General features: G+C 40.6%; 5 protein-coding genes across 8 annotated transcripts in view; 3 read left to right on the forward strand and 2 right to left on the reverse strand.

The window, feature by feature from the left end:
- Positions 1-2,973, forward strand: part of slc4a5a (solute carrier family 4 member 5a) — a 53,999-nt gene extending 51,026 nt beyond the window's left edge. For all 3 annotated transcript variants that reach the window (XM_052068201.1, XM_052068198.1, XM_052068199.1), the window contains one exon: positions 2,323-2,973. In XM_052068201.1, the coding sequence (XP_051924161.1) occupies positions 2,323-2,488 (166 nt within the window). In that variant the 3' untranslated portion in view covers positions 2,489-2,973. The remainder of the gene's footprint in view (positions 1-2,322) is intronic.
- LOC127602290 (uncharacterized) overlaps positions 1-25,632 on the reverse strand; it is a 180,000-nt gene that overhangs the window by 90,575 nt on the left and 63,793 nt on the right. The gene's annotated exons all lie outside the window — the stretch shown is intronic.
- Positions 2,978-10,741, reverse strand: ogfod2 (2-oxoglutarate and iron-dependent oxygenase domain containing 2). 2 transcript variants are annotated; one of them, XM_052068308.1, is made up of 8 exons: positions 10,600-10,741; positions 10,444-10,569; positions 10,303-10,359; positions 9,700-9,810; positions 9,522-9,621; positions 7,153-7,277; positions 5,561-5,818; positions 2,978-4,478 (listed from the first exon to the last, which is right to left on the reverse strand). In XM_052068308.1, the coding sequence occupies exons 1-8, from the start codon at positions 10,648-10,650 to the stop codon at positions 4,212-4,214; spliced, it is 1,095 nt and encodes a 364-aa protein (XP_051924268.1). In that variant the 5' UTR covers positions 10,651-10,741; the 3' UTR covers positions 2,978-4,211. The 2 variants fall into 2 exon arrangements, with proteins under 2 accessions (XP_051924268.1, XP_051924267.1); XM_052068307.1 differs by having other exon boundaries at positions 10,444-10,729.
- On the forward strand, positions 11,990-16,285 carry zgc:113436 (uncharacterized protein LOC503528 homolog). Its single transcript, XM_052068286.1, has 8 exons — positions 11,990-12,292; positions 12,752-12,945; positions 13,029-13,140; positions 13,234-13,372; positions 14,652-14,706; positions 14,795-15,052; positions 15,128-15,244; positions 15,792-16,285. Exons 1-8 carry the CDS (start codon positions 12,124-12,126, stop codon positions 16,047-16,049), a joined length of 1,302 nt encoding a protein of 433 aa, XP_051924246.1. The 5' UTR covers positions 11,990-12,123; the 3' UTR covers positions 16,050-16,285.
- Positions 16,544-25,460, forward strand: abcb9 (ATP-binding cassette, sub-family B (MDR/TAP), member 9). The gene is made up of 11 exons (XM_052068223.1): positions 16,544-18,078; positions 20,002-20,116; positions 21,261-21,391; positions 21,456-21,661; positions 21,765-21,962; positions 22,046-22,174; positions 22,271-22,459; positions 22,533-22,706; positions 22,811-22,970; positions 23,077-23,213; positions 25,127-25,460. The coding sequence occupies exons 1-11, from the start codon at positions 17,430-17,432 to the stop codon at positions 25,436-25,438; spliced, it is 2,400 nt and encodes a 799-aa protein (XP_051924183.1). The 5' UTR covers positions 16,544-17,429; the 3' UTR covers positions 25,439-25,460.

Here is a 25,632-nt window from a genome sequence, read left to right on the forward strand (position 1 = left end):
GATCACGATAAAAGATAGAGCGCAATAGGCCTGATCACAAGCTGCATTGCATTGAGATCCTGCAAAAATTTCCAAACCACAGCCAAAAGCAAACTTCAGGTTTGACAGTAAGATACCCTTTGCCTTTTACACATACTGCCACAACTGTGTGCACTTTCATCCAATTAGATGCGCAGCACCAGACCCGGCGTGCGGTGTGATTTATAAGACGCTTCAGACAGCGACACTGCTTTTAAACACGACAAAGCAGAGGACCTGTGTGGGAAGTGTGAAACTCCACAGCCCTTTACATTTCATCAATCCCATTCATACAGAACACAGCATCACAGACACGACTTAAAAGATTTCAAATGTTCCTTCCTCCTACTTGGCAACTTTTTTTTCCCGATGTACTGTACTCTGCATATTGGGTAATTTTCCATCTGGTTCAAATAAATTGTATTTGGGGGAAGTATAACATACAATATGTTCCATATGTATCGAAAATATCGACGTATCAGTGGTGAATCATAAAAAAAGCCCACCTTTGAATTAAAATATTGACTCATTCAATACCGAGGACGTTTTTTTCCAGGCATTCGATCCCAGGTACGTCTTTATTCCTCAAAGATGGCAGCCACTTGTCGGTCTGCTACTTTGAGGGCGAAACCAAGTTTTCTGATAGTAAAAACAGATTTTACTGACATTCATCTTCTTGTCCTTGAGGTGCAAGAAATGAACTCACCTTCTTCTGCACCTCACATATATTTTTTATTTTAGATTGAAAAAATTTCAAGGTGTAGGAAAAAATTTTGATTTATGATCCAAGAGTGTGCACATGCATCTGCAAACTATTTGCAGGACTGAGCATTACTGCCCAATTCATGAGGTGTACCGCTACTGTCTGATGACATCCAACACGGAGGCTGGATTTAGATTTCGACCTGGATTTTGATTTTGAAAAAAATATTATAATAATATCTGAAAACAATGGCTTTGTGCTGGTATAATTATAATAGTAATAATATAACGTTTTTTTGTCAATTTCTTGCTTTTTATTTTGTTGCTTCCAATTGTCTTATAACACTGGTCGGTATTAGAAGGCCTGCAACGACCCAAGTCTTTTGCTTCCCCCTGGATCATTTGGTGTATTGTTATTGGATGAGTTGTAAATAAATAATAGACAATTGGAGAGATACTATGGTAAACAATTGGTCGTACAACATTGTCCTCATAGTGTGGCGTGCTGTTGTAATCCCACGCAGTGTCCTCTCCATGCACTTTAAGGCAATGCAGATCCTTGTATTCATACCTGCTGTCTAATTTTTGTTTCTGTTTCTTCCTGTGCTATGTACTGAATATTTCACAGTATGTGCCCTGGGATTCATGTTGTATACATTGTATTTACCCTGAATGTATATAACCTTTGAAGCGACAGGGCCCGTGGAAATAATTAAAATGTGTGCTGTATATTTGCTGGGTCTGTAAGCTGTTTATCTTTCTATGTTTAGGATCATCGAACAAATGGATAGTAAGAACAGACGTGATTAACGAACAGTTGAAGTCTAAAAGACAAATGTCATGTTTAGAAAATGCATTCCAAGATGTTTTATTTCTAGACTCATCCATATGTATCAAGAATCATGATTACTTTGGTTGTTTCTTTTTTCACCCTTGTTCCAAAACTCTTCGGCAAATCCACGAGCTGATTTTACCTCACCTACAGTCAAATACAGTTGATAGATATGTTTTTCCCCTACAAATACATATCACCCTTTATGCCTCTTTTTTTTTAATTCCTTGAGAAATGGACGAACAAGTCTGCATTGCTTTGAAAGAGGCATGGTTTGGAAAGAAATGAATACAATTTTGATATCAAATTGATTAATTGACAAAAGATGCATGTACAGTTACAGTATCTCAGTCATAATAAATCACCATACATTGCTAGTTATGGTGACAAGGTATATGACAAGAGACCGACAAATGAACGATAAAGACACTTATTTAAGCTACAAAGTGTACAGTGTATTTTTTATTTCGAAATCGAGGTCTTTGTCACAAGAGATACTGCATTGTGAAGAGTAATTTGGAATTGAACTATAAATTTTGACCTACCGGTACTTACCTGAAATAGCCTACTACACCATAGTGACTGTTGTTTGCAGTCGAGGCACTTGCCTTTCCCGGTCATTTGTCTTTTTTTTACCCCTAGATTGCATCATGAGCTGCTGTAGTTTCTCTCTGGCATCTCAGGAACAAACTTGTTTTTTCTCCCTTGGCCTCTCCCCTCAAACTCGTCATGTTTTTGCCTGACTGTAACTGGCGCTTGCCCTTCCTCAGCATTACCCTCCACCTGAAGATCTCCTGCCCGTCATCTCCAGCATTGCCAATGGGGCGAGGGATGGCCTGCCCCGTCCCACAGGTCAAGATCGAGATGGAGTCGGATGACGACTCGGACATGGACCACCAACGGCCACGAGACATGAGCAGCGAGACGACCTTATGAAGTGGATGCTTGACTGACTGCTCGCAGCGAGACTCTCCAACTTATCCCTGACACTTTAAAAACCAAAAACACTTTTAAACCAGTGGGGTTTTCATACATTTATTGAACTCGTAATTACATATTGAAAAATATAAGCTTTCATGTGTCGTATTACTTCCTTTGATGTATACGGTGTGCTATTATCGCAATACTGTGTAAATGTTAGATCATACTGTTGTGTCAGCCTGTGCATACAGCAATGAGGCCAGGCCGAGATGCCCCCAGAAGTACAGAGATGTATTCAATATACAGCAGAGGCTATTTACATGACATTGTAAAGTCACTCTTATATTTTTTCAATAGTTTGGCTGTATTATGTGTTGTATTGTACTGCATCGCCGATCCCTCAGAACCCATTCTTTTGACCATGGCCTCCCAAAGCAGTCAGTGAAACACACTCACATAGAGATGTTTACCAGGACAAAAAAAAAAAAGAAACAACCAAATGTCTTGATGTTCTTATGGGTTTATTAAGCAGGGTGGACAGTTCAAGTCTTTGTTTTTTCAAATACTGTGCTGGATGAGAAATGATGAATAACTTCACCATGAGCAGGCCAATTTGGAAAACGTGTGAAAATGTTGCTTAACTGAAATATTTATGACATTAAAAATACTGTATTGTGACGTGCGCTGTTTCTGGCATCTTTCGATAGAAACTTTAAGTTCTACTTAACTGCCAAGAAAAATTATGTCAAGCACAATGGACTTTCAGCATACGCAAGTCCGGCCACCTGATCAGCAATGACTGTAATTATTTTAGATCGCTGAAGTTTCTGTCAGAAAAAAATCGATGAGAGCTACACACATTTTGGTTTCTGATTGTTGCACGACAATGTGTTCTGATTTCATTCTTAATGTGAAATAAGTGTCAGGAAGATGTCCTATCTTAACAAATGAGTGGACAAAAAGCATTTTGAATTAAACTAAGAAACATAATTCAATAATAAACCACACAATTAACTGCAGTTTACATTTTACAAATGATTACTGGTACCGGGCGGCCAGGTAGTCCAGTGGTCAGCACGTCGACTTCACAGTGCAGAGGTATCGGATTCAATTCCAGCTGCGGCCTCCCTGTGTGGAGTTTGCATGTTCTCCCCGGGCCTGTGTGGGTTTTCTCCGGGTACTCCGGTTTCCTCCCACGTTCCAAAAACATGCATGGCAGGCTGATTGAACACGCTAAATTGTCCCTAGGTGTGAGTGTGAGTGCGCATGGTTGTTAGGTCTCTGTGTGCCCTGCGATTGGCTGGCAACCGGTTCACGGTGTCCCCCGCCTACTGCCCGAAGACGGCTGGGATAGGCTCCAGCACCCCCTGCGACCCGAGTGAGGATTAAGCGGTTTGGAAAATGAATGAATGAATGATTACCGGCACCAGTCTGACAATTCACAGGGCATTTATGACCTGGGCCAGTGTCGCATCATCTGACACAAAATGACTTCAACGTGCACTACTTCACAGCATTTATTGGGTCTGGAGGATGAACCAGGCACCAGAGCACTGACGTTTACTTGACACAACACCCATATTCAGCTGTTATTTACGGACGCTAGCTTCAAATAGTACATCAACTTCCCTAACCAGTAAGTAGCCACTTGAATCAACCCAGGTAGATGGTTGTGGTACCTCTGAAAAAAAATTGTCTCATGTCAAAAATGGAGAAGGCACACTCCCAGTCAAATATGTCAGGTGAGTTCACAGAAGTCAGCAAGCAGCCGAGTGGAGCGTCTGGTGAATCCGTCAGCAAAGCCCTCTCCTTCCACCAGAACTGGCTTCCTATTGCACATTGGGCAAAGTTTATTGCGCTCCTGCGAGGATCTCATCCAGATGATGAGGTTCCAACGCTGACCAGAAGAGATGGGCAGGGCCCCATGCATGTGCTGGCCCCGGTGAAGAATGCCCCCACCGGCTCTATGTTTAATCTCTGAACACTCGGTCTCATTTAAAGGCACCTGCAACAAAAGAGATTGGACTGAAATCACCCACGTAAAAAAAGGGCAATAAAACAGAACCGCTCATTTCTAGTGCCCTTTTAACTTCTCATGTTCAATATTCTACACGAAATAAACACGAGAAACAAAACAGCAATTTCTTGCAGCCAGTCGGGAGTTGTTGACGAGCTGTTTTGTTTCACTTGCTTATTCAAGAATTGAACAGTTATCCGTCTGAACCATTTTGATATTGCTCGTAACAAAACTGCAGATAGGAAACACAGAATTACTGCACTGGTATTGCCCTAATATGCCACAGCTGGAATCGGGAGTCAATTCATCTGCAAGCTAGTTCAATCATAAGACGAGTCCCACAGACCGCAGTGACTTTGTCCCATATTTTATTTCACCAATCACCACGCTGCCTGTTTTTTTGTTGTTGTTTTTTTTTAACTGTGCCACTGACAACATGGTGTCTAAGGAGAAGAAAATGTAGCAATCATTTGCGGGGGGGTGGGGGATCCTTAAATAGTGGTTCGGGCATGACAGAAGCATGGTTAAAGTAACTCCATCGAGTAGTGACAGACTGACGATGACAGTTTTGCTTTGATTGAAATAATGACGTACTGACGATGACAGCCTTGCCGACTGGCGGACCGGCAAAATTGTTCAACCTGGGCTGGAATATGTGTTCACACGTGCAAGAAGTCGGTTGACCTCATGCAACATGGATATGAATCCGTTCTGAGAAACAGTGGTAAGATAACTGAAAATGTGTTTCATGAGGGACAAGAATGCTAAATAGTAAAAAATTTTAGTTAGAGAAGTCAATATTCAATTTTGCAAAGAAAAATGCTGACAAAGCTATTTTGTTGAACAGCACAATTTTCATTTTCTGTCAAGCGATCTAAAAATTGATCAATGTTTCTGTTTTAATTTAGAATATGATGTTCAGTGTTTCCAGTGCATGAAAAAAATACACTAATATAGGATTTTGAGCATTTTAAACGCACTGCTATTAATTTCAAACCAACTGAATGTACTGTATATATAAAACAAAACCAAGGCATGCCGACGGGAGAGAAGCATTCTAAACATGATACCTGTCTCATATCACCAAAGTAAAGATTTCCCTCTGTGAAGTCCCTGCCCAATGAGACATTGAGTGTGACCTCCGCGTTATCGTAGTGGTAGCTGAGGTCCACGTCTTCTTTTATGTCATATTTGACAACAAAGGCTCTGTGACTGTCCAGGCACTGGCCTCCACAATCTGGATAGAGCACAGACACCAGCGGGTGGAGGTACTGCTCACGAAGAGGCGTGACAAAGCCTTCGTCAAAGCCAAGTTCACTTAGGAGGATCTGTGAAGAAAGCAAAAACATGCCATGTTTCTATAGCGTCTGACTGCTGGGACTTCTAAGCAACTCACGTCTACGTAATGATCACTTCTCATGTCATTGAGAATAGGGGTGTGCATCTTTCCAAACATTTGATATGTATCTCCATACGTGGGGTATTATAAGATTCAGGAATGAGACATTTTCAAGTGGAATGTTTTGATTCCATTCAGTGCGATTGCGATTTGTCATTTGAAAAAATATATACATATACTGTATATACCCAGTATATATAAAGTTGTTCAATGGACATGAAGACAATGGTTATTTCAATAATTATAGACGACATATTAACTTTATACTGCTGCAAATGGTGTACATATGTGAAGTATCCCATTAAACAGCATAGGAAAAGCCAGTTGATTAGAGATGTCTGCGGATGTACCTGTAGTTGAAGGCAAGCATGCTGTTTTGTTGTAACTGCACGGACAATTCTAAAGAAATCAGCCGAGATATCAAGAAGAGAATTGTCGACACGTTTGGTTCATCCTTGGGTACAATTTCCAGATCCCTGAATGTGCTGGTCATCCTGCTCATATCATTACATGCAATGTCCAGTCATCATACTACTCAGGAAGGGAATATATTCTGTCCTAGAGATGAATTCGCTTTGGTTCAAAAGGTGAAGATCAACCAAAGACCAAAAGCAAAAGACCTTGTGAAGATTCTGGCTGTAGCTGGCAAGAGTGTGTCATTATCCACTAAGTACTATACGGCATGCAGACATTGTCTGAAAGGAAAAAGCCATGATTCCAAAACAAACACAAAGATACCAGATTACAGTTTGCAAATGCATAAAGGGACCGAGACCATAATTTTGGGGGATATGCCCTTAGCGCTGATGAAATAAAAATTGAACTCTTTGGCGATAATGAGCATTGTTAAACTTAGCAGGCAAAAAGGGAAAGCTTGCAAGGCTCACGACACCATCCCAAGGTTGAAAGAAGGAGGTGGCGGCATCATGTTTTAGGCTGTTATGCTGCTTGAGGGACCGCTGCACTTCAAGACAAGGCAACACAACATTAATTCTGTCGCATGTTTCATACACGAGGCAACCTAATGTGCTTTGCACAGCCAAAGGCACAGCACCTAAAAGCATAGAAAAACGATAGTGGGATCATGAGGGGGTGCGGGGGCTGTTAAATAGTTTATGTAAACCTCTGATTTTAACTATGGTGTCTCCTGTAAGCCTTTTGCTGAGTGTGATGGAGCAAGTGAAATGAATAGGAGGTGTGGTTGTTGAAAACAAAGAAACCACATTTAAGATCGACTAGAGCTAGAAAAGCTGGTTTATTCACCCCATAGTTGTTCATGGTGTTGGGTCGACCCTTGGGTGCTGCAGAACGCTCAAAGTGCTCCAGCTCGTTCAGCAGGTCCGCGCAGAAGCTCTTGTTGAACACCGGGAAGCGATAAACCCTGGGAGCTTGAACAGAATAGTGAGTGCAGTGACTGTAAGCTATTCTGTGTGCCAGTGTCATGCCACATCGACTACAGCGAGTGTGATTTAGTACAAAAGGCTAGAAATCTACCTTCAAAAACAATTACAAAGGCATGGTAATAATAGATGACCACAATGTGTCCCACCGCAAATCGTATTTGGTGACTCCCCGATATATCAAAGCACTGCTATAAAGCAGATTTTTTAAAAAATTATTATTTTTTTGTCTCAACGCATCCACCTGCGCAGTGATACGTTTTAAATGTGTTTTTACTGCTTTAATAGTCATCCGAAAACTGTACAGTAAAAAACAAAAAAAATAATAATAATAATGCTGTAAAACTGGGCTCTAATTGACTGCTGTCAACATCACACATTGTTGAAAATTTTTTGTGATAGACTTTTTATCGTCACGTACCACATCATACATGTGATTTTTTTTAACGTTATTTGGCTGCATTTGATAATTCATTCATCTGCATGTGACTATGTACGTTTTGGATGCCGACGCGAGGCGGCCAAAAGTTCATCAACCTACTCGGGCAAAATGGCCTTGGCTAAGGATAAAAATTGCTTTGGAAAGCTGCAAACATGCCACCGGTCACCCAAACGCACGTACTGCATTAGAATGCACGGGGAGTTATATATATCCACACTGTTTCACAATAAATTGTGTGCTAGCCTGGTGAATAGGAAAAAGAACGCAGATGGACGAGGGGGTCAGAAGACGATTATTTTATGAATAAGGAATAGGGCAATGATAACTGGAGGGTGCCCACGTCGCAGACGGAGGACGGACCAGCACGATAGGGTAAAGCACCCTTCTCTGCCAGTATGTAAGACATATTACTGATTCATCTTACGTGTCAAATGGAGTGGCATACACGAACATGTACGATGGTTCCATCGCGTTGTTAAAAATGATCTTGTAAATGCAGGCCTGAGGATTTCACAGTAACGATAATTTCTGGTCGCGTGTCGTTTCCGTGGGATCATTTGTACGGTACCGAAAAATCATTTCCCATAAAAATCACTGTGCACTAGTTGACTGTACGCGACAGAATTTCTCCTGTGTGTTTCACTGTGCCTATTTTTGTCTGCACGCTGAGAAAATGAATGGATGATGGTTGGAGATGGTGGCGGAAAAAAACACACCAAAAGGTGTATTTGTTTCTACATTTAAGAAATAATAGGAATGCCAGTCGGATTTTTCTTTCGAATCATCCGAAGAAGGGCATATGGCCAAGCTGACGTGTGATGTATGCACAAAACACGAAAGAGAAATATGACGGGAGGCACGATTCCAAGGCAAGTACTTGAAGTTGGTCATTAGATCTAAAGGCTAATCGCTATGAAAAATATTATGAAACAGTCTTAGTTATTCGATAATTTACTCGTTGGAAACATAGTAACTTTATGAATAAAACATTTGTCTTAAGGTGTAGTCATACAAATCTTCACTGTCGGTAGGCCTAACGATGACATGTGGTAGATTCGTTGGGCAAATTGATAGTCGATTACACAGTGTGTGGTCTTGGGGTTGCAAAGAGGATGTCAAGTCATATTTTTAAAAGATTCATCAGGTGATTTTAATTATTCAATTCCTATTACGTGCTTTTGTATTAATAATGGGGGTGAGTAGCCATTGATATTGTGTTTATTTACATAAATAGTACACACACATAATCATGTTAGCAGTGTCAGGTTTACTTGTGGCCCATAGTAGAGAGCCAGGACTGAAGTATTGTGTACACGTATGTTATTGATGGTCATAGGATTTCATAGTAATTTATATATTCATGATTATCAGTAAGTTAATCTTTGCAGCGTGAGACTGGAAAAACTACCGGTACTCTGATTTTGTGGTATGCTGTATTCATAATGCCATATGAGTACAATAAAAGTGTCCAACAACATATTTTGATCCATTTATTCTATTGGAGTACACAGCTGCTGATGTAATTATGTTCATTGTTGATGCAGTTTTCACACATTTATCCTTTAAATGTTATACTTTTGAGTATCAGAATTCTTGACTTTGAATATCAGTCAATGTAGAAAAATAGGTTCCCATGATGAACGTTTACGGAACCCCAAATTAGTTACAGTGGTTTCCCATTGGGTAATCTAACGGAACCGAAGAACAGTTTCTGTTCATTCCTGAAATCTTCAGGCCTGTAAACGTCCTACAAAATTCATACAAATATAAAACAAAATGGTTTAGCTCACCTGTTTCTTTTGCCAACAAGTCAGAAAGACTTTTGAGTGTGACATTTTGACTTTGACAATACTTCACAATGTGCTTGAACTCTGGCGCAAGGAATGTCTCCTAAGAGAGGCATGCAAATGCATCAGGAAAAACATTTGGGATGAATAATAGCGACACCTTCAAGAACAAATACTGCACCTGCAAATGGTAGACATGAGGATGCAGAGGCCGGTAGGTGCTTTTTATGACAGCAGCTCTGTTGAGGGATGTCTCAGCAAGACATACTCGCCTGTCCACTTCCTTGGAAATCTAGAGAAGAAGTAAGAAGGTGCATACAGGGACTCAACAGTGGCTTGCAAAAGAACCAGAGATGATGGACTCAAATCATTACTTGACTCGAGTCAGACTTAAGTTGTAATTTGTTAGAACTTAAGACTGGCGTGCAAAAAAAAACTTGGGACTTGACTTGGGACTTGTTATCTATGAGGCTCAACTTGACTTAGACTTGAAAAACATGACTTGACAAGTCTGGATTTTTACATACTGTAGTTTTTCAAAAATGAATTAAAGCAAGAAAAAAAGAAAATGGGTTATGTTTAATTTAAATTAAATTTTAAAGCACAAACCGTAATTGCCCCACGGGGATAAATAAAGTTTTCTGAATCTGAATGAGTGGCAATCGAACAGCGATTGGAGCAGCTTGTGTGCATGTATGTATGTATGTTATGTATCCCGTCTTGTTTCTTTGGTTTCATGGTGCAAACCTCTGACGTATTCACTCGGCATACTCAGCGCACTTGCCTTGTTAAGGACATTCTCAAATTGTTGCTCCGTAACGCAGCCAAGGCTCTTCAGGAGCTAAAATATACGCGTCACACATGTTAGTGCGGTTTATATATATTTCTACGGCAATCGAAACAAGCAAAGCTGGACTTAACTTACTGATTCATATTCTCGTCTGAACTGATTCTCTGTCATAAAATGAACGTGAAGCTTGTAGTCCTCGAGAAAAATGTTGTCTGTCATAAAACAGCTACAGTTATAAAACCGTGCCTCTCCTATTCGTTCGTTTAAATCAGCATGTATGTGTGTATGTTTGTTTGTCATCGTGGTCACTATGAAAAGTGCTGACGACAATTTACAAAACATCAACACACAAGACAGCTGCCATACATTGCATTACACATTTCCTGTTTGAGTTTTTTTGATGTTTTTTTCCCCCCCACATAACTACAGTTTCCGGTTTACAAAGGAAACGCGTGACATGGGTGATAAATAACTATACAAGGGCCATAAGATGAAAAAGCAAATTTTAACCATAAACCGTTTATTTGCCAAATCCATAGAATTATGTTTCCCACCAAAATCTTTGATCCAACACTATTTAGAAAAACACAGGCTGATGGGACAAAACCGACAATTGCAAATGTAAGTTGGGGGGTTCGTTGTTTGTCAGTGGATGGCTCTTCTTTGCGAATGACAAAGAAAGAAAGAAAGAGATGGAATCCTTTAATGCAGTTTATTTTAAAAGGAGAAAGAAAAAAACGGCTGCACCTCCGAACGGACGAACGAGACTCCTCCTTCCCGGAAACAAAACACTTCCTGGTTTCCTTAACCAATGGGATAATATCAACATAAACTTGTTTAAACAATTATTAAACGGAATATACCCTAGGTAACTGTAACACAAAAGAACATAATTCTCAAATATAAAATGAAAATAATTAATAATTTAACATAAGCTTACACAAAGAACAACAGTGCACTACGTATTTTGCTTTTTTTTGTATTATTACTATTATTACTATTTTTACACCCCCCACGTACACACACAAGTTACTGTATTATACGTTTCTAAGTACTGCACTTTTCTATTTTCATAAAACGTTATGAACACATTCAAAATGAACGCATCTACTGTACTGTACTGTATGTGAAAAACAGGTGTGCCTTTTTTTGTTTTGGCACTAATATTACCAACAAAAAAAGCTTATTTCTGTAGTATACTTAGACCTACTCCAACACATTTCTTGAACTAAATCTGAAATTTAGTCTCATTTCAATGATGGAAATTTGAAACGTCATTCCACATTTGTATGATACTGTCTTTCATGACATATTTTACTGTACTAGAGCCCCCGGCTCAGGCAGTTGATGAGCGAAAATTGCATGTTGACCTACGAACTATTCTTCACAAATGAAATAAGATGGTTTGTTGTCATGGTTTCTGGTGAACCTGATTATTGTGACATGTTGCAAACACACCTCAGTCATTGATTTATTTATTTGCTGTGTTTACCACCAATCTGATCGTTTAGGAGTACAGCACTATTGTAATCCGCAATTGATTAAGGCATTTGAGCTCGTCTTCGTTTTCTTGTTGATAACAATAGAGGCACAAGCAGCATTTTCATTACTATGATAATCCGTGGGGATCGCAGACGTTTTGATTGCGAGACAGTTGGTGGCGATAATGATCCTCTGTGTTTCTTTTCATCATTAATGAAGGAAAAGAAGAAGACGAAGACACCACTCCAGTCGCATGGTTTAGCTTTAGCGCAATATGCTTTTAGATGTTTTCTGGCGTTTTTATGTCCTATTATTAATTAGGTTATAGCAGAAATGTTGAGTGTGGACGCTTTGCAAGTAGCAGAGGAGGAGGTGGTCGAGTCCAGTTCGAATAAACTCGGCGACATTTACACTTTGGTGGCCAAAGGATGCTTCCCGCAGTCGATGAATCCTTTAAAAAAGAAGAATCTCAAACGATACGCACAGAAATTCATCTTCGACGGTCAGGCTTGCTTTAAAATCTTACATTATAGATTTTAAACAGATTGGTTGGGATTGGGATTTCCTCCCACTCCTCCCCCCTTGGCCCACTAACCTTAAAGACAAGCTTCTGTTTCCTAAACGTGTACAGTATTTGAAATCACCATGGCTTTCTGCAACCGTACAGCGTCACAACTACTGTGCAATGTATATTGTTATTGTTGTTCATCTTATTGTTTAGGAACTTGTTATATATGACTTTTTGCACTCGGGAAAGTCTATGCCAGACGTAAACGTCAACCTAACTTCATAGTGATGTTTAGTAGTCGTCAGGAAAACAAGAAGTCTGTCTATATATATTTTTTCCACTGCAATTTTGCTTTCACAGTCATTTAGTTATTTCACATTTCTTGTGTCTTGAAATAATTAAGAACTCTACTGCCTACAACCACTATATTTAAATGCGACTCTTCATTTTCAGACGCCAAGCTCTATTATGTGGGGCCAAAGAAAGAAGAAAAGAGAGAGGTTATCATTGAGGCAGAGAGAAAGAGGCAGATATTTCTCGACTGTCACTTTAATGACATTGGACATCATTTGGGTCAGAAGAAGACCGTCCACAGAATTCAAAGCAAGTACTACTGGCTGGGCATCATCAAGGATGTGGTGGACTGGGTACTGTTATTATGTGATTATTTTCACACCATTGGACAGGGGCGCGAATGAGAATGCCTAACCCACATGATTTGATTTTTCAGATAAAAGTATGTGAGACATGTCAACATACAGAGAGGAATAAAAATCTGTCGAGGACTGTCCGACCAATCAAAGTTGATGCACCATGGGATATCATTGGAATTGACATAATAGGTTTTTGCTTCAATTTGAAACAAATAAAAATGTATTTTTTGCCATTGGTCCCAGCTTTGAGAAATGTTTTCTGCTTTTCTTTGTGTACTACAGGGCCTTTCCCGGAGACCCAGCAATTGAATACACATGCTACTGTTCTCATTGATTACTTTAGCAAATGGCCCGAGGCATTTCCAGTGCAAAAGATGGATGCTGTCTCAGTTGCAAGGTGTATTTCCAAATGTATGTCCAGGTAAAAGCACACATTCTGAGCGCTTAAAATGATGCTGAACGTATGGAGTTGTCAACAAGTTTGTGTTTAAATTTGTGTTTTATGTCCGTATTCCCTCCTTTTTGGGAGCCATGGAGAAAGAAAGAAAGAAAGAAAAAAAACCTCCAAAATATTGTTGACAGTTTACCATTCTGGATGATTTATAACTGTTAGAGCAGGGCGATATGACTGAAAAGTATCATGATATGAGTATTTTATATTGGTCGATATTGGGGGAAGTAAGAGATTCTTTTTTTTACTATTTAAAATAATGGCCCAGAGAAAAGTTTCTGCGTATATTGTAACGTGCAAAATTGCCCCTCCACCAGTGAATTGTAAACCGTTGTAGGACTACCGAAGTTTAGCTTTTTAGCGAACCACTTACCTGATTTTGACTACAATGTGATGCCAAGAGTCTGGAATGGCTAACATTGGCCATTGCACGTCAAAGACAAGGAATTCTTTGTTTATCACGTATCCACCTAGAGGTATTTAATCGGTTAGTACACGTGAGTCGTACTGTATTGTAGTTGGCTGGTTATTTATTTGAATGAAGGTACACCACTTGTTTGTTGGTTTAGTGGCTTCTTTTTTGGTTTAACTGCTTCTTCGTTTTTGGGGGCAGCTGTGCGCTGCTGACAACACACAAAATGCCATAGTAGGGATTTGCGGTCAGATTTATTTTCTGTTGAACATTTTATTCAAGGCATTTTCGTTCATCATACATATTGATATTGAATTATCGTCCAGCCCTAATATCTAAACATTTTCAAACTGCTTTGGCCCATATCATCTGATGCAGTGAACCTCGACATAGATGTGCATTTAAGATTTTTAGTTAAAACTTGAACATCAAATTCATCCATCCATCCACTATTAACCTAATCGCTGATCCTCTTGAGGGTTGCGGGCGTGCTGGAGCCTATCCCATCTTTCTTCGGGTGGTAGTCGGGGTACACCCTGAACTCTACACAGGAAGACGGAAGCCCAGATTCAAACCCTGGACCTCAGTACCGTGAGGCGGACGTGCTAATCAGTTGGGCGCCTTAACATCGAATTATCTCAGAAAAGCATTTGATTTTTCCTTGTATGTGTTATGTGTTGTGTTTATTATTTACTTTATGTTAACTGTTTTGTAAAGCGCTTTGTTACAGCTGCAACTGTTGTGAAAGCGCTATATCAATCGGGATGTATTGTGCTGTATTGTTTTTTTAGTTAGAAATGTATTACTATTGGAATTATACTTCCACCCTGTTTTCAGGTTTGGTGCGCCTAAAACCATAGTGTGCACACAGAGCCCAGACTTCTGTGATGAGGTGAGATGTAAGTCAATAATGAACCATTCAGAGGATGACAAAGCGTGGCTCTCTGGCGGGTCAGTGTTCTGTGGGTTATTTTTTGCAGGTTACAGATCTTTTGAGCAGCAGATGGGGTATCGTGCAGAAAGTTTCTCCTCTAGCACAGCCTCAACTTAACCCGCTACACGATTGCACCAGTCCGTTGTTGAAGGAGGCCATAATGCAGATGGTGATGGAAAAACAGGCAGAGTGGGATGACTTCCTGGACCCCGTGCTGTTTCTCTTCAGAACATCTATAAACCCCACAACCAAATTCACTCCTTATTCTCTCATGTTCAACCGGAAAGCTAACACTCTAAACCAGGTAAGACTGGGCACAAGCTATTTATAACAAGTAAGTTGGTTTTCTTTTCTCTAAATTCCCTTTGCTTTCACATAGGCTACACTTGGTCCACTTGGATATGATGATCATGAGCAGGACATGTATTCTGTCAAAGATAAGGGTTCCACATACATGACTATAATGCAAGAACAGCAGAACACTGTTAAGCAGCTGGTAATTGTTTATCTCTTAAGATGTGTATTTTGTATGTGGAATGGAGTCATTATTTTCATGTTACTGTTGTGTCTGGCTTGAAATGCTTTAGGTTAATGGAACACTCAACTGTAAATTGTCTTGAGGTGTGAATGGTTGTTTGTCTCTATGTGCCCTGTGGTTGGCTGGCGTCCAGTTCAGCCTATACTCCGCCAACTGTCCAAAGACAGCTTGGATAGGTCACAGCATGCCCGCGACCCTCGTGAGGATAAAAGGATAAAACAGTTCACATAATGGATGGATGGGGGGGATATATCATTCCGTCTCTCTTTGTATTGCATACTTTAGCGTCTGCGCACGCACACACACACACAAAATGGAGATTTGTTCCACTGCATCCAATAAAACTGATCTTGTGTTATTTTAGTGAATGCATTTAGCATGATAGCAAATGCACTGTATGTTGGATAATTTAAAAAAATACCAATTACTGTATGTTTATGGAGTACTGGTAGTTCAAACACATTTCTTCACCTGTTTTGTTTCTGAATGTGTGTCCTCCTTTCAGGTGATAGCCAACATGAAAGCGGCCTACAAACAGGAGAAGAAGAACCTAAAAAGAAAGGCACACAACAACCCTGCAAGGACTTTAAAAACATCAGAGCCACTGTTTTGCACTGGAGGTCCTCCTTCCTCGAAAAAACTGAAAGAAGAGGCATTATATCTGTCTTTCCCAGTGGAGACGGTGCTGGCCACCCAGCAAAGTAGCTCTGAAGTTATAAAAAATGAATTAACGTATCACTTGGCTGAGTCTGATGTCCACTGAGAATTTTGGACTCAGTGGAATGTTCATCTCACAAGGAGACTGCATGTGACATATCTGAGGTTTTGAACGGAAAATGAAATCCAGATAGTGCTATATAAAGAGTGCAGTGTTTTTAGCTATCACAGTCAGTTTAACACTCACTTAAGTGTCTCTGACATTGACATCAATTGTCCTTTGTCTGAGCCCAAGATCAAATATAGATATTTTCTAAGAAAATGTTAAATTATTTCAGTCGACTTTGTCTCTGGTAGAATTTTGTTGTTGAAGAATGGTCTTAAGTAACTCATGAATGATGTTGCCTTTTACATTGTGAACATCTTTTTTTTCCCAACTTTCCCCTGGTTCCTCCCAGGCAACCAAACCGCAACGTTTAACTCTGACAATCAGTCATCAAATAATAGTTTGCGTTTGTCTGCGCTACACAGCGTTTTCGTCACAAGATTCAGTATTTCTTGACTGAATGTTAATTACTAGTTGTGTAGATTACGAAAATATTTGCATTATGATGTACGTATATCAGTAGTTAGTGCGTTTTGGTAAATAACGTACACGCACTATTAAGAGCTAAGAGGCTGAAATGCGCAGTGTATTTCAAAATACGTATAAGCAATTCGATATGTAAACCATGCCGTACAGGCGTACACCATTTGAAAGGCTTGCATCACGAAGTCATGTAATGCATCACTGACGTCGTCTTTAAAATTCACGGCTTGGTGTTCTTGAACGAGCAGGAACGAGGAGAGTGGCTGTGGGCGGAGCTAAGAGCCGGTTTTCTTCCGCCTCAGAAATGCTCATGTTCAAGTGTCACTCCAACTCTGTTTTTTCCGCTTCATCGTCGGAACGTGGAGCGAACGCGGGGGTTCGGTGCATTACTTCTCAAGTAAATGTCAAACTACCAGGATTTCGGCGGGGGTACTCCATTACGTCGGGATAAACGCTCTTGTCACCTAAGAGCAAACCTCCGCGACTTGACATTGCGAGCGCACTTTGCCGCGAGAGGTTAATGCAGCACACTTAAAAGGTTTTTTTTCATCATTCTGCGCCTCTTAATTCAGAATCTCACCGGTAAGCCTCTTCGGACTTTGTTAGCACTAAGACTGCAGCCACGAGACTTGCGTGTGAGAGGTGTTCGATAGAAGCAGGTCGACTGCACTTTGCTGCCCGCACTTAGTAAATTAACATGGTTGGCTCAAAAATAGTGCCCAAAGTAACAATTATTTTTTTGTTGCGGAATTATTTGGTGACTGTCTAACCCGAATTGCCAGAATATAGGAAATAGATGTCAGCGAGAGATTAATTACAATGAGGGATTTAGGACGATAATTGGCATCAAATTCTCTAAATATTACGGTTTTTTTCGCTTTTCCCCAAGAAATCAGCATGGGTACTAAAATAAATGTGCGCTGTACTATCTCATACAGCCTACTGGACGTCGTTATTGCCACGGTCCTCTACATTCATGGATCACATATTAACATATTTCTGGAGGATTGCTTGAACTTTAGCATTCTGCGGTCAGTGTTGGACATCTGGGGGACTGCACTGCTTCGAGCTTCTCTCCTGCTGGGTGCCTCTATTGGGGTTCTTTGGAACGGGGAGCATGGACCACATAGGTTGAGGAAACTCACAACCCTCATCCTCTTAGTTTGCCAGACCATCATAACGTATACTCTGGCCAAGCTGCTGATGCTGAGTGAAGTTGAGCCGCTATCTCATCGTCCCTGGTCTTTGAGTCTGATTTGCTGGACCTGTTTCTCCTCATTGGCAGTTTTGGTACTGTGGTGGGTTCTAGGGAAGGAAAATGGCAACAGACATAGACTGGGACATTGTGAGGACACAGAGAAGTTGCTTGACCCAGATTGTGAAGAGGAGGAAAAGGAAGGGTGCAGTGAGAGGAAGAACACTTGTGAGAAAGAAGAAAGCGTGAAGACCACCACAGGAGCAACATTGGGGCGTCTGCTGAGCTACACAAAAAAAGATGGCAGACTTTTAACTGTCGCCATCATTTTCCTCATCATCTCTGCTGTGTGTGAGTATCTAGTTGGATTACTGATCAGGAGCTTGCTATTTTTTGAACCAATGTGCTATAATCATAACCCATACCTGTCAACTCATACGGTTTAGCCATAGTTCATACGGATTTTGTGGTGAATCTTATGTGTATGGCCGTATTGCACAAATCATAGGGATTCTGAAAATTTCCATACGGGTAGTTCCGTTTGCTTTTGCCCAGAATGGTGCTAGTCTACTCGAATGCTTTCATTTCCGGTAACTTTCTAGTAAATCACGTGGTTCCTAGTTGAAAACGTGGTTCCTAGTTGAAACCTGAGTGCTGAATGGCTATTTCTTTTCTGTGTTTTCAATACTTGGAGATGGTGAAAAAAGTAACGCAGGAATACAACTCTGAACACAGTAATGCCACTAAGTATTAAGATTAAGATATCCTTTATTTGTCCCACAATGGGGAAATTACAATCAGAATTCAGAAAGGAAAACGCTGGGTAGGGAGAGGGAAAAAATACACGCTCGAACTATCCTCTTCCGAGGATAATTTAAGTCCAGGATAAAAAAGTAGAATGTAGAATGTAGTAGAATAATGATTAGACATTAACCAGACATTGTATTATGGAGATCTACAATAAATATAATTGAAAATTTCGTGGGGTTTTTTCTGCCGTTATTTTGACATATAAAATGCTTTGGTATGTTATAAGGATTTTTTTGGTAGTTTATACAGGTTGGCGCTCCGAAAAGTTGACAGGTATGATAGCCGCTGGATAACACATTCAGGTACAGTCGCATTCAAAATATTTTACGGTTTTAAATGCTGTAGTATTGCCAGAATGTTAGTCATCAGTGCATGTTTCGAATAGACACCATTTAACATGTTGCCATCCACTTTGTCTTGGGTGTTTTCTTTTAACACCCACCAACATGAACAGTATTGCCTGGTCAGTTGGCCACCTGAGGTTAACTGACATGTTAACAAATGTTAGTTAATCAGTTAGATTTTTATTCTGCAAAAAAAAAAAAAGTTCCTTCCCCAAGTGGAGGAGTTCAAGTATCTTTGGATCTTGTTCACAAGTGAAGAGATTATAGAGCAGAAATTCAACAGGCAGATTGGTGCAGCCTCTGCGGTGAATGCGGACCCTGTATCGGTCTGTTGCGGTAAAGAAGGAACTGAACCGAAAGTTCTCATTTTACCCGTCAGTCTATGTTCCTACCCTCATCTTTGGTCACAAGTTCGGGGGCATGACCGAAAACCAAGATCCTAGATACAAGTGCCCGAAATGAGTTTCTTCGCAGGGTGTCTGTGGTAGGGTGAGAAGCTTGATCATCCAGGAGGGGCTCCGAGTTGAGGCAGCTGAGGTCCTATTGGGTCCGAGGATGAGATAGGATACACTGGAGAGACTATTTCTCCCGGTTGGCCTGGGAACGCCGTGGGACCACCCAAAAGAGGTGGCCGAGGTGGCTATGTAGAGGGAAGTCTGGACTTCCCTGCTAAAGTTCCTGCCTTCGCGATGGATACTCTGTTTATTCATCCATTCATTTTCAACACCACTTATCCTGAACAAGGTCGCCGGGGTTTCTGGAGCCTATCACAGTTGACTTTGGGCAAAAGGCAGACTACACCCTGACCTGGTCGCCTGTCAGTCTCGGGGCACACCCTCTGTTTATTGTCTCAACATTATTTGCTTTTCTTTTGCTTCGCTTTACCCTGCTTTCTGCCGCCAGGACGGCAAATCTGTTCTCAGTTGCTGTACCTGGATAAATAATGGATAGTAAAAATAAGTAAATGGACAAAATTAGCATAAATGTCACTCACAGTGAAATCACTGGTTACTCTTGAATCATTTAGCCATTAAAATGATAATGTTTGTTAACCAATGATTATTGAGTAATCTTTGGTATGGCTTCCACTTTGACTTTTGTCTTTTTTTTTCACCCACAGGTGAAGCTTTTATACCATACTATTATGGTAAGGCTATAGATAGCATTGTGGTTCACCACAGCATGGAATACTTTGCTAAACCCGCCATCACACTGACAGCCCTGGCCTTCACCAGGTGAGTATCATATATATATCTACGCCCCACCAATACATATATTGGTGGGGCGTAGGGAGAGGTCCATTTTTTTTTAACATGATGCACACCACGCGACTCTTGCCATCTCAGTGTGTGGTTTTTCGTAGGTGGTGATGGAGGTTAAAGTTATATTGAAAATGTCTGAAGAAACGATATACTGTATTACCTTAGGCCAGGAGGTTTCGTTCAATGGTAGAAGGAATACATTCAACAGCATAAGCAATTTCCACAAAATTTGTATCGAAAAATAAAATCATTTTGTTGCAGGTCATTAATATACAACATCGTTTCTTCATCTTTACAAACAGAATAAAGCCAGGGGTGGACGCGTCAGTTTGTTTGTCACCCTTCCGTTATTATTTCAGGCTATACCAGTCAGTCTATCGCCACCGGTGACATCCACTCGGCATCGGGAATGTACTCTTTACTACATCACGCAGGCACAGCACAAGCAGACTCGAGTTAAAAAAAAAAAACACACAGGAAAAGAAAAAGTGTTGTTTACCTTTGGCTTCCGCACTCCACAATGAGTGCTTTTCCACCTACCAGGCACTCAAAGCGCTTCGCACTGGCTCCTCACTCGCCTACTGACGCATAGTAACAGGAGGACATTGAAATGTGTGTGTTTTGTCTGTTGTTGTTGTTGTTTTTTTGGCATGTGACATAGTAAATATGTTGTTGATGCTGATTGGCTCCCACCGCTGCCGACCTAATGGGCCGGCCTGAAATAATGACGTAAGGATATGAGAGACAAACTAAAATGTCCACCTCCGAATAAAGCCTCAATTTACCTGACTGGTTATTTGTAGGAGGTGCGAATCATCCTCAGGCATAAATTTGGTGCTGATTCATATTATCACCGTGTTATTATTCTTGTTTTTTTTTTCTTCCTATATTTCTAATTCAGTAACATTTTTAGTCAGTAAAACAGAATGACTGTAGGTATACACACAGTCTTAAGGAGCAATGGGGAGTACATTCATTTTAAAATAACGCTTTTTTAAAGAAAAAAAAGCAGCATGATTGGTTCTGGACAAGGTTTTTGGCCAGGAAGTCATTCATGTGGATCATGGTAAAGATGATGTTAAAATGATTGACTTTTAACCACGATCCCTCTATTCAGTTCAATTGCAGTTGGCGTGCGTGGAGGTGTGTTTACACTCACATTTGCACGATTGAATCTTCGGTTCAGGAACCACCTCTTTAGAACTCTGATGAATCAGGATATTGGCTTCTTTGATGAGAACCATACAGGTGAGTTAAGCGTCATCATAACATCAATCCTTTTTACTATTCTCATCTTTTTATCACTCTTCAGGTGACATCACTTCACGTCTGTCAGCTGACACCACCCAAGTGAGTGACCTCATCTCCCAGAACATCAACGTGTTCTTGAGGAGCACCATCAAGGCTGTTGGCTTTCTCATTTTCATGTTTGGGATGTCCTGGAAGCTAACGCTAGTCAACATGATGGGGCTTCCTTTTATTGCCCTTCTGTCTGAGTATTATGGCAATTACTACAAGGTAATCTACCAATTAATGTTTTCTTATTCTTATTATTATCATGGAGTCATTTATTTTTAATTTTATGATTAATCAGCTACCACTTGGATTTTTTTCACCCTAGAAACTAACGAAAGAGGTGCAAACAACCCTTGCAAAGGCTAACAAAGTTGCAGAAGAAACCATTTCAGCCATGAAGACAGTACGAAGCTTCGCTAACGAGCATCGAGAGGCTGACTCCTACTACGACAAGCTCGTTGTCATGTATCATCTTAACAAGAAACAAGCCCTGGCATATGCTTGCTATATGTGGTCCAGTTGTGTAGGTATCAGATGATGCATCACTAATTACATTGATTACCAAATGAGTTCATTGCTATTTATCTCAGTTTTTCTGTTTTCTAGATCTCAGAGCTTGCTCTAGAGGTGACCATCCTTGCCTATGGTGGGCACCTTGTGGTTACTGGTCAGATGGAAAGCAGCCAGCTGTTATCATTTTTCATATACATGCTTGAAATGGGGGAATGTTTGGCGGTATTTGATCTCTATTTATTTTCTCTTCTTGTGTATGTTGTCTCTGAACTACTGGTGAGGTCTGTAATCTGAATTCATGTGGACTTCATCTTGCAGAACATTGCATCAGTTTACTCAGGCCTCATGCAGGGTGTGGGAGCTGCTGAAAAGGTTTTTGAGTACTTGGACAGAAAACCTGACCACCCAGCAGATGGTACAGAGACTCTGGAGACATTCACTGGTCTGGTGGACTTTCAGGATATCAAGTTTGCCTACCCTACTCGGCCAGAGATTGAAATACTCAAGGTTTTATAAAACCACCGACAGTATAACATTCTCTGTAACTCAAGTTACTTAAATAGTAATTGGTATGATGCAGGGAGTGTCATTCACTCTAAAGCCTGGCGAGGTAACTGCCCTGGTGGGACCTTCAGGCAGCGGAAAGAGCTCTTGCGTCAACCTATTGGAGAACTTCTACGTTCCTCAGCAGGGTCAAGTCCTGTTGGATGGAAAACCTGTTCATAGTTTCCAGCATGGAGACCTCCACTCTCAGGTCAGACCGTCAAAAAAAAAAAAAAAAAGACCTTCTGCTGTGACATTCGATATATTTCGGGACTTAAATACATACCCTTACATTTTGACGCAATCCCTATTCAGGTGGCGCTTGTGGGCCAAGAGCCAGTGCTTTTTGCACGAACAATTGAGGAGAACATCACTTATGGTCTGATTGATGTCCCCATGGAGGCTGTCATCCAGGCAGCCACAAAAGCAAATGCTCATGATTTCATCATGGACCTTCCTCAAGGATATCAAACGAGTTATTATTGCATATCTTTGTTACTGAATTCCAAATATATTTTCCCTAAAAAAATGACCAGTAATTAACTTTCTGCTCTCACTGTTGGCATCCAAATGTTCGCTAGGTGTTGGTGAGAAAGGCGCACAATTGTCAGGTGGGCAAAAACAAAGGGTGGCGATTGCAAGAGCTCTTGTCCGACACCCTCGTGTTCTTATCCTGGATGAAGCAACCAGTGCCTTGGATGCAGAAAGTGAACACATTGTGAGTCACATTGCTTTGCCCCAGTGAACATTGTTCATTGTTTAAGACACTCTTGAGATGTAATAAAATCCCATATCTTGGTTTGAATCACTAAATGCTATCCAGTGGAACCTTTGAAGTCAAATGCACCATAAGTTAAATTTACTTCAAATTTTAAACCAGGAGTTTATAATGGCATGAAAAATGCCCGTAAAGGCACGCAAAATGTAGGAGTTTGACCTGTTATCATTTCAAGCGTCAGCATATACTATACAGCCAACTTAGCTAAAATAAAAGGATTCATTCTTAATGTGTTTTGTTACTTTTACCCTTTTTTTTTAATTAAGCGCTTATTCAAAAACTTTGTACACAGTGTAACACTTCACTTCTTTTTAAACATAGTTCAAAGAATTATCTGTTTTGTTTTTATACAATCGAAGTTTTCTCGATATTTAAAGATGCAAATAAACCATTCATGATTAGAGTAACAATTTATCTTCAAAACGGTGTAGTGAAAAAGATAATTCAATTTTCGAGACAAAAATTGCCTCTTTCACTTTGTGTTAGATGCCTTATTAATGAAGACCTCACATTAATGATCCTCAAGTAACTGTTTGAAAAATGGTCACTTTACCACAGTTTGTTCTTTTTTGGATTCTGAATGTGGAGGTGGGATTCAGCTGCTCGTTGGTGCCGAGCTGGATTTACTCTGTGAGATTCACGGCTGTTAGCCGCCCCAAAAACTATTTGTCTTAACACCTTTAGCAGAAAGCTGATGACATTAACTCGACAATACTAACAATATTTAACTGCGTTCTTGAACGATTTTAGCATGTTTCAAAAAGTTGAAGAATTTAAAAGTGCCCCTTTCATCCTTCCATTTTTGTATACGTGGCCCTCAAAAGAAAAAGTGAGGAGATGGAACTGATTGAACATATGGTCAAATTGTGGATGGCTCACAATTAAAAATAATAGCATAATAGTCATATTCACTTTATGTTTCCAGTATTTATGGATTATAGAATGTTCAAAGTTTATCATTCCTAAATTTGGGAAAACAAATTCAGCAAATACTTTCGCAGGACAAGAGACAGTTGCCCCTCTGTTTACTAATACTACAATAATACCTCAGATTACTGTACAGTATCCTGAATTTATGAATCTTTATCCTCAGTTTACTAAGATGTACCCTCAATTCAGCACGTCGATGAGAGAGGAACACGTAGGAGGAATCTTCCTTCTTCAAATGTAATCCTCTCTTGTCAATGTGCTAAACTGAGTATTGTTTTGTATATGGAGAGAACAGATTAGCAAAGCTCCTCCTCCACATCGAGAGGAGCCAGATGAGGTGGCTCGGGCATCTGATTAGGATGCCTCTTGGACGCCTCCCTGTTGAGGTGTTCCGGGCATGTCCCACTGGAAGGAGACCCTGGGGACTCCCCAGGACACGCTGGAGAGACTATGTCACCCAGCTGGCCTGGAAACGCCTCGGGATCCGCCGAGAAGAGCTTGAAGAAGTGGCTGGGGAGAGGGAAGTCTGGGATTCACTACTAAAGCTGCTGCCCCTGCGACCCGACCCCGGATAAGCGGTGGAAAATGGATGGATGGATGGAGATTAGCAAAAAAATGTTTGTCATAACCTGGCACCAAGAGACAGGGGCGCTAAACTTTGCAACCTAGTGAACCCAATTTTCCTTGAGTACCTGAGTGTCTAATCTAACACATTATACTGTATGGACTCAAACATTATGATGTAGATCATATAATATATATTTTACCGCACACCGAGTCATCAGCTCTGTGATATTAAAATCAAAGAAGTATTGCTTTAGTTTCAGTTGCATCTGTCTTTGAGGTTCCACTGTTAGAGAATTCAAGAGTTGATGGGAAAAAAGATTCAATTGATCTTTGCCTTCATCTTATGGTTCCTATAGGTTCAGCAAGCTCTCAACAACATCATGAGGGAGCACACTGTGTTAGTGGTTGCACATCGGCTCAGTACTGTTGAAAGGGCAGACAGCATCATCGTGATTGATAAGGGCCGTGTGGCTGAACAGGGATCTCACGGTCAGCTGATGGCCAGTGGGGGCCTGTACTACAAACTGGTGCAGCGACAGGTTCTCGGCATCGAGACGGGGGATGAAGTTCTAAATCTTTCAGAGAATTCCTCCTGGAAGCCTGATGGATACCAACGTAGCAGACAAAGCAGCAGTGCAAGTGATCAAGAGTACAATCCTCGCTATTGAGAATAAACTGTGTGGAAAAGTTTCCTGTTTGGTTATTGAATCATTCACTATACATAATTCAATAATAATAATGACCGCTTCTGTTTGTGGCTGACTCTCTCTCTCTCTATCTCTCTCTCTCTCTCTCTCTCTCTCTCTCCACTGTCTATTTCTTTCTCTCTTTTTTAATCACACTTAAATGTCTCAAATCATCA

This window comes from Hippocampus zosterae, chromosome 6, assembly GCF_025434085.1.
Source record: "Hippocampus zosterae strain Florida chromosome 6, ASM2543408v3, whole genome shotgun sequence".
NCBI lineage: Eukaryota > Metazoa > Chordata > Actinopteri > Syngnathiformes > Syngnathidae > Hippocampus > Hippocampus zosterae.

Coding starts and splice junctions, on each gene's coding strand:
- zgc:113436 (XM_052068286.1), top strand. CDS start 12,124: ATGTTGAGTGTGGACGCTTTGCAAGTAGCAGAGGAGGAGGTGGTCGAG. Junction 13,373..14,651: donor ATTTCCAAATGTATGTCCAG/GTAAAAGCACAC, acceptor CCCTGTTTTCAG/GTTTGGTGCGCCTAAAACCA. Junction 14,707..14,794: donor GCCCAGACTTCTGTGATGAG/GTGAGATGTAAG, acceptor TATTTTTTGCAG/GTTACAGATCTTTTGAGCAG.
- abcb9 (XM_052068223.1), top strand. CDS start 17,430: ATGGGTACTAAAATAAATGTGCGCTGTACTATCTCATACAGCCTACTG. Junction 21,662..21,764: donor ATTATGGCAATTACTACAAG/GTAATCTACCAA, acceptor TTTTCACCCTAG/AAACTAACGAAAGAGGTGCA. Junction 22,460..22,532: donor CAGAGATTGAAATACTCAAG/GTTTTATAAAAC, acceptor GGTATGATGCAG/GGAGTGTCATTCACTCTAAA.
- ogfod2 (XM_052068307.1), bottom strand. CDS start 10,650: ATGTTTTGTAAATTGTCGTCAGCACTTTTCATAGTGACCACGATGACA. Junction 7,278..9,521: donor CTTGTTGGCAAAAGAAACAG/GTGAGCTAAACC, acceptor ATTCTGTTCAAG/CTCCCAGGGTTTATCGCTTC. Junction 5,819..7,152: donor ACACCATGAACAACTATGGG/GTGAATAAACCA, acceptor CTTTCTTCACAG/ATCCTCCTAAGTGAACTTGG.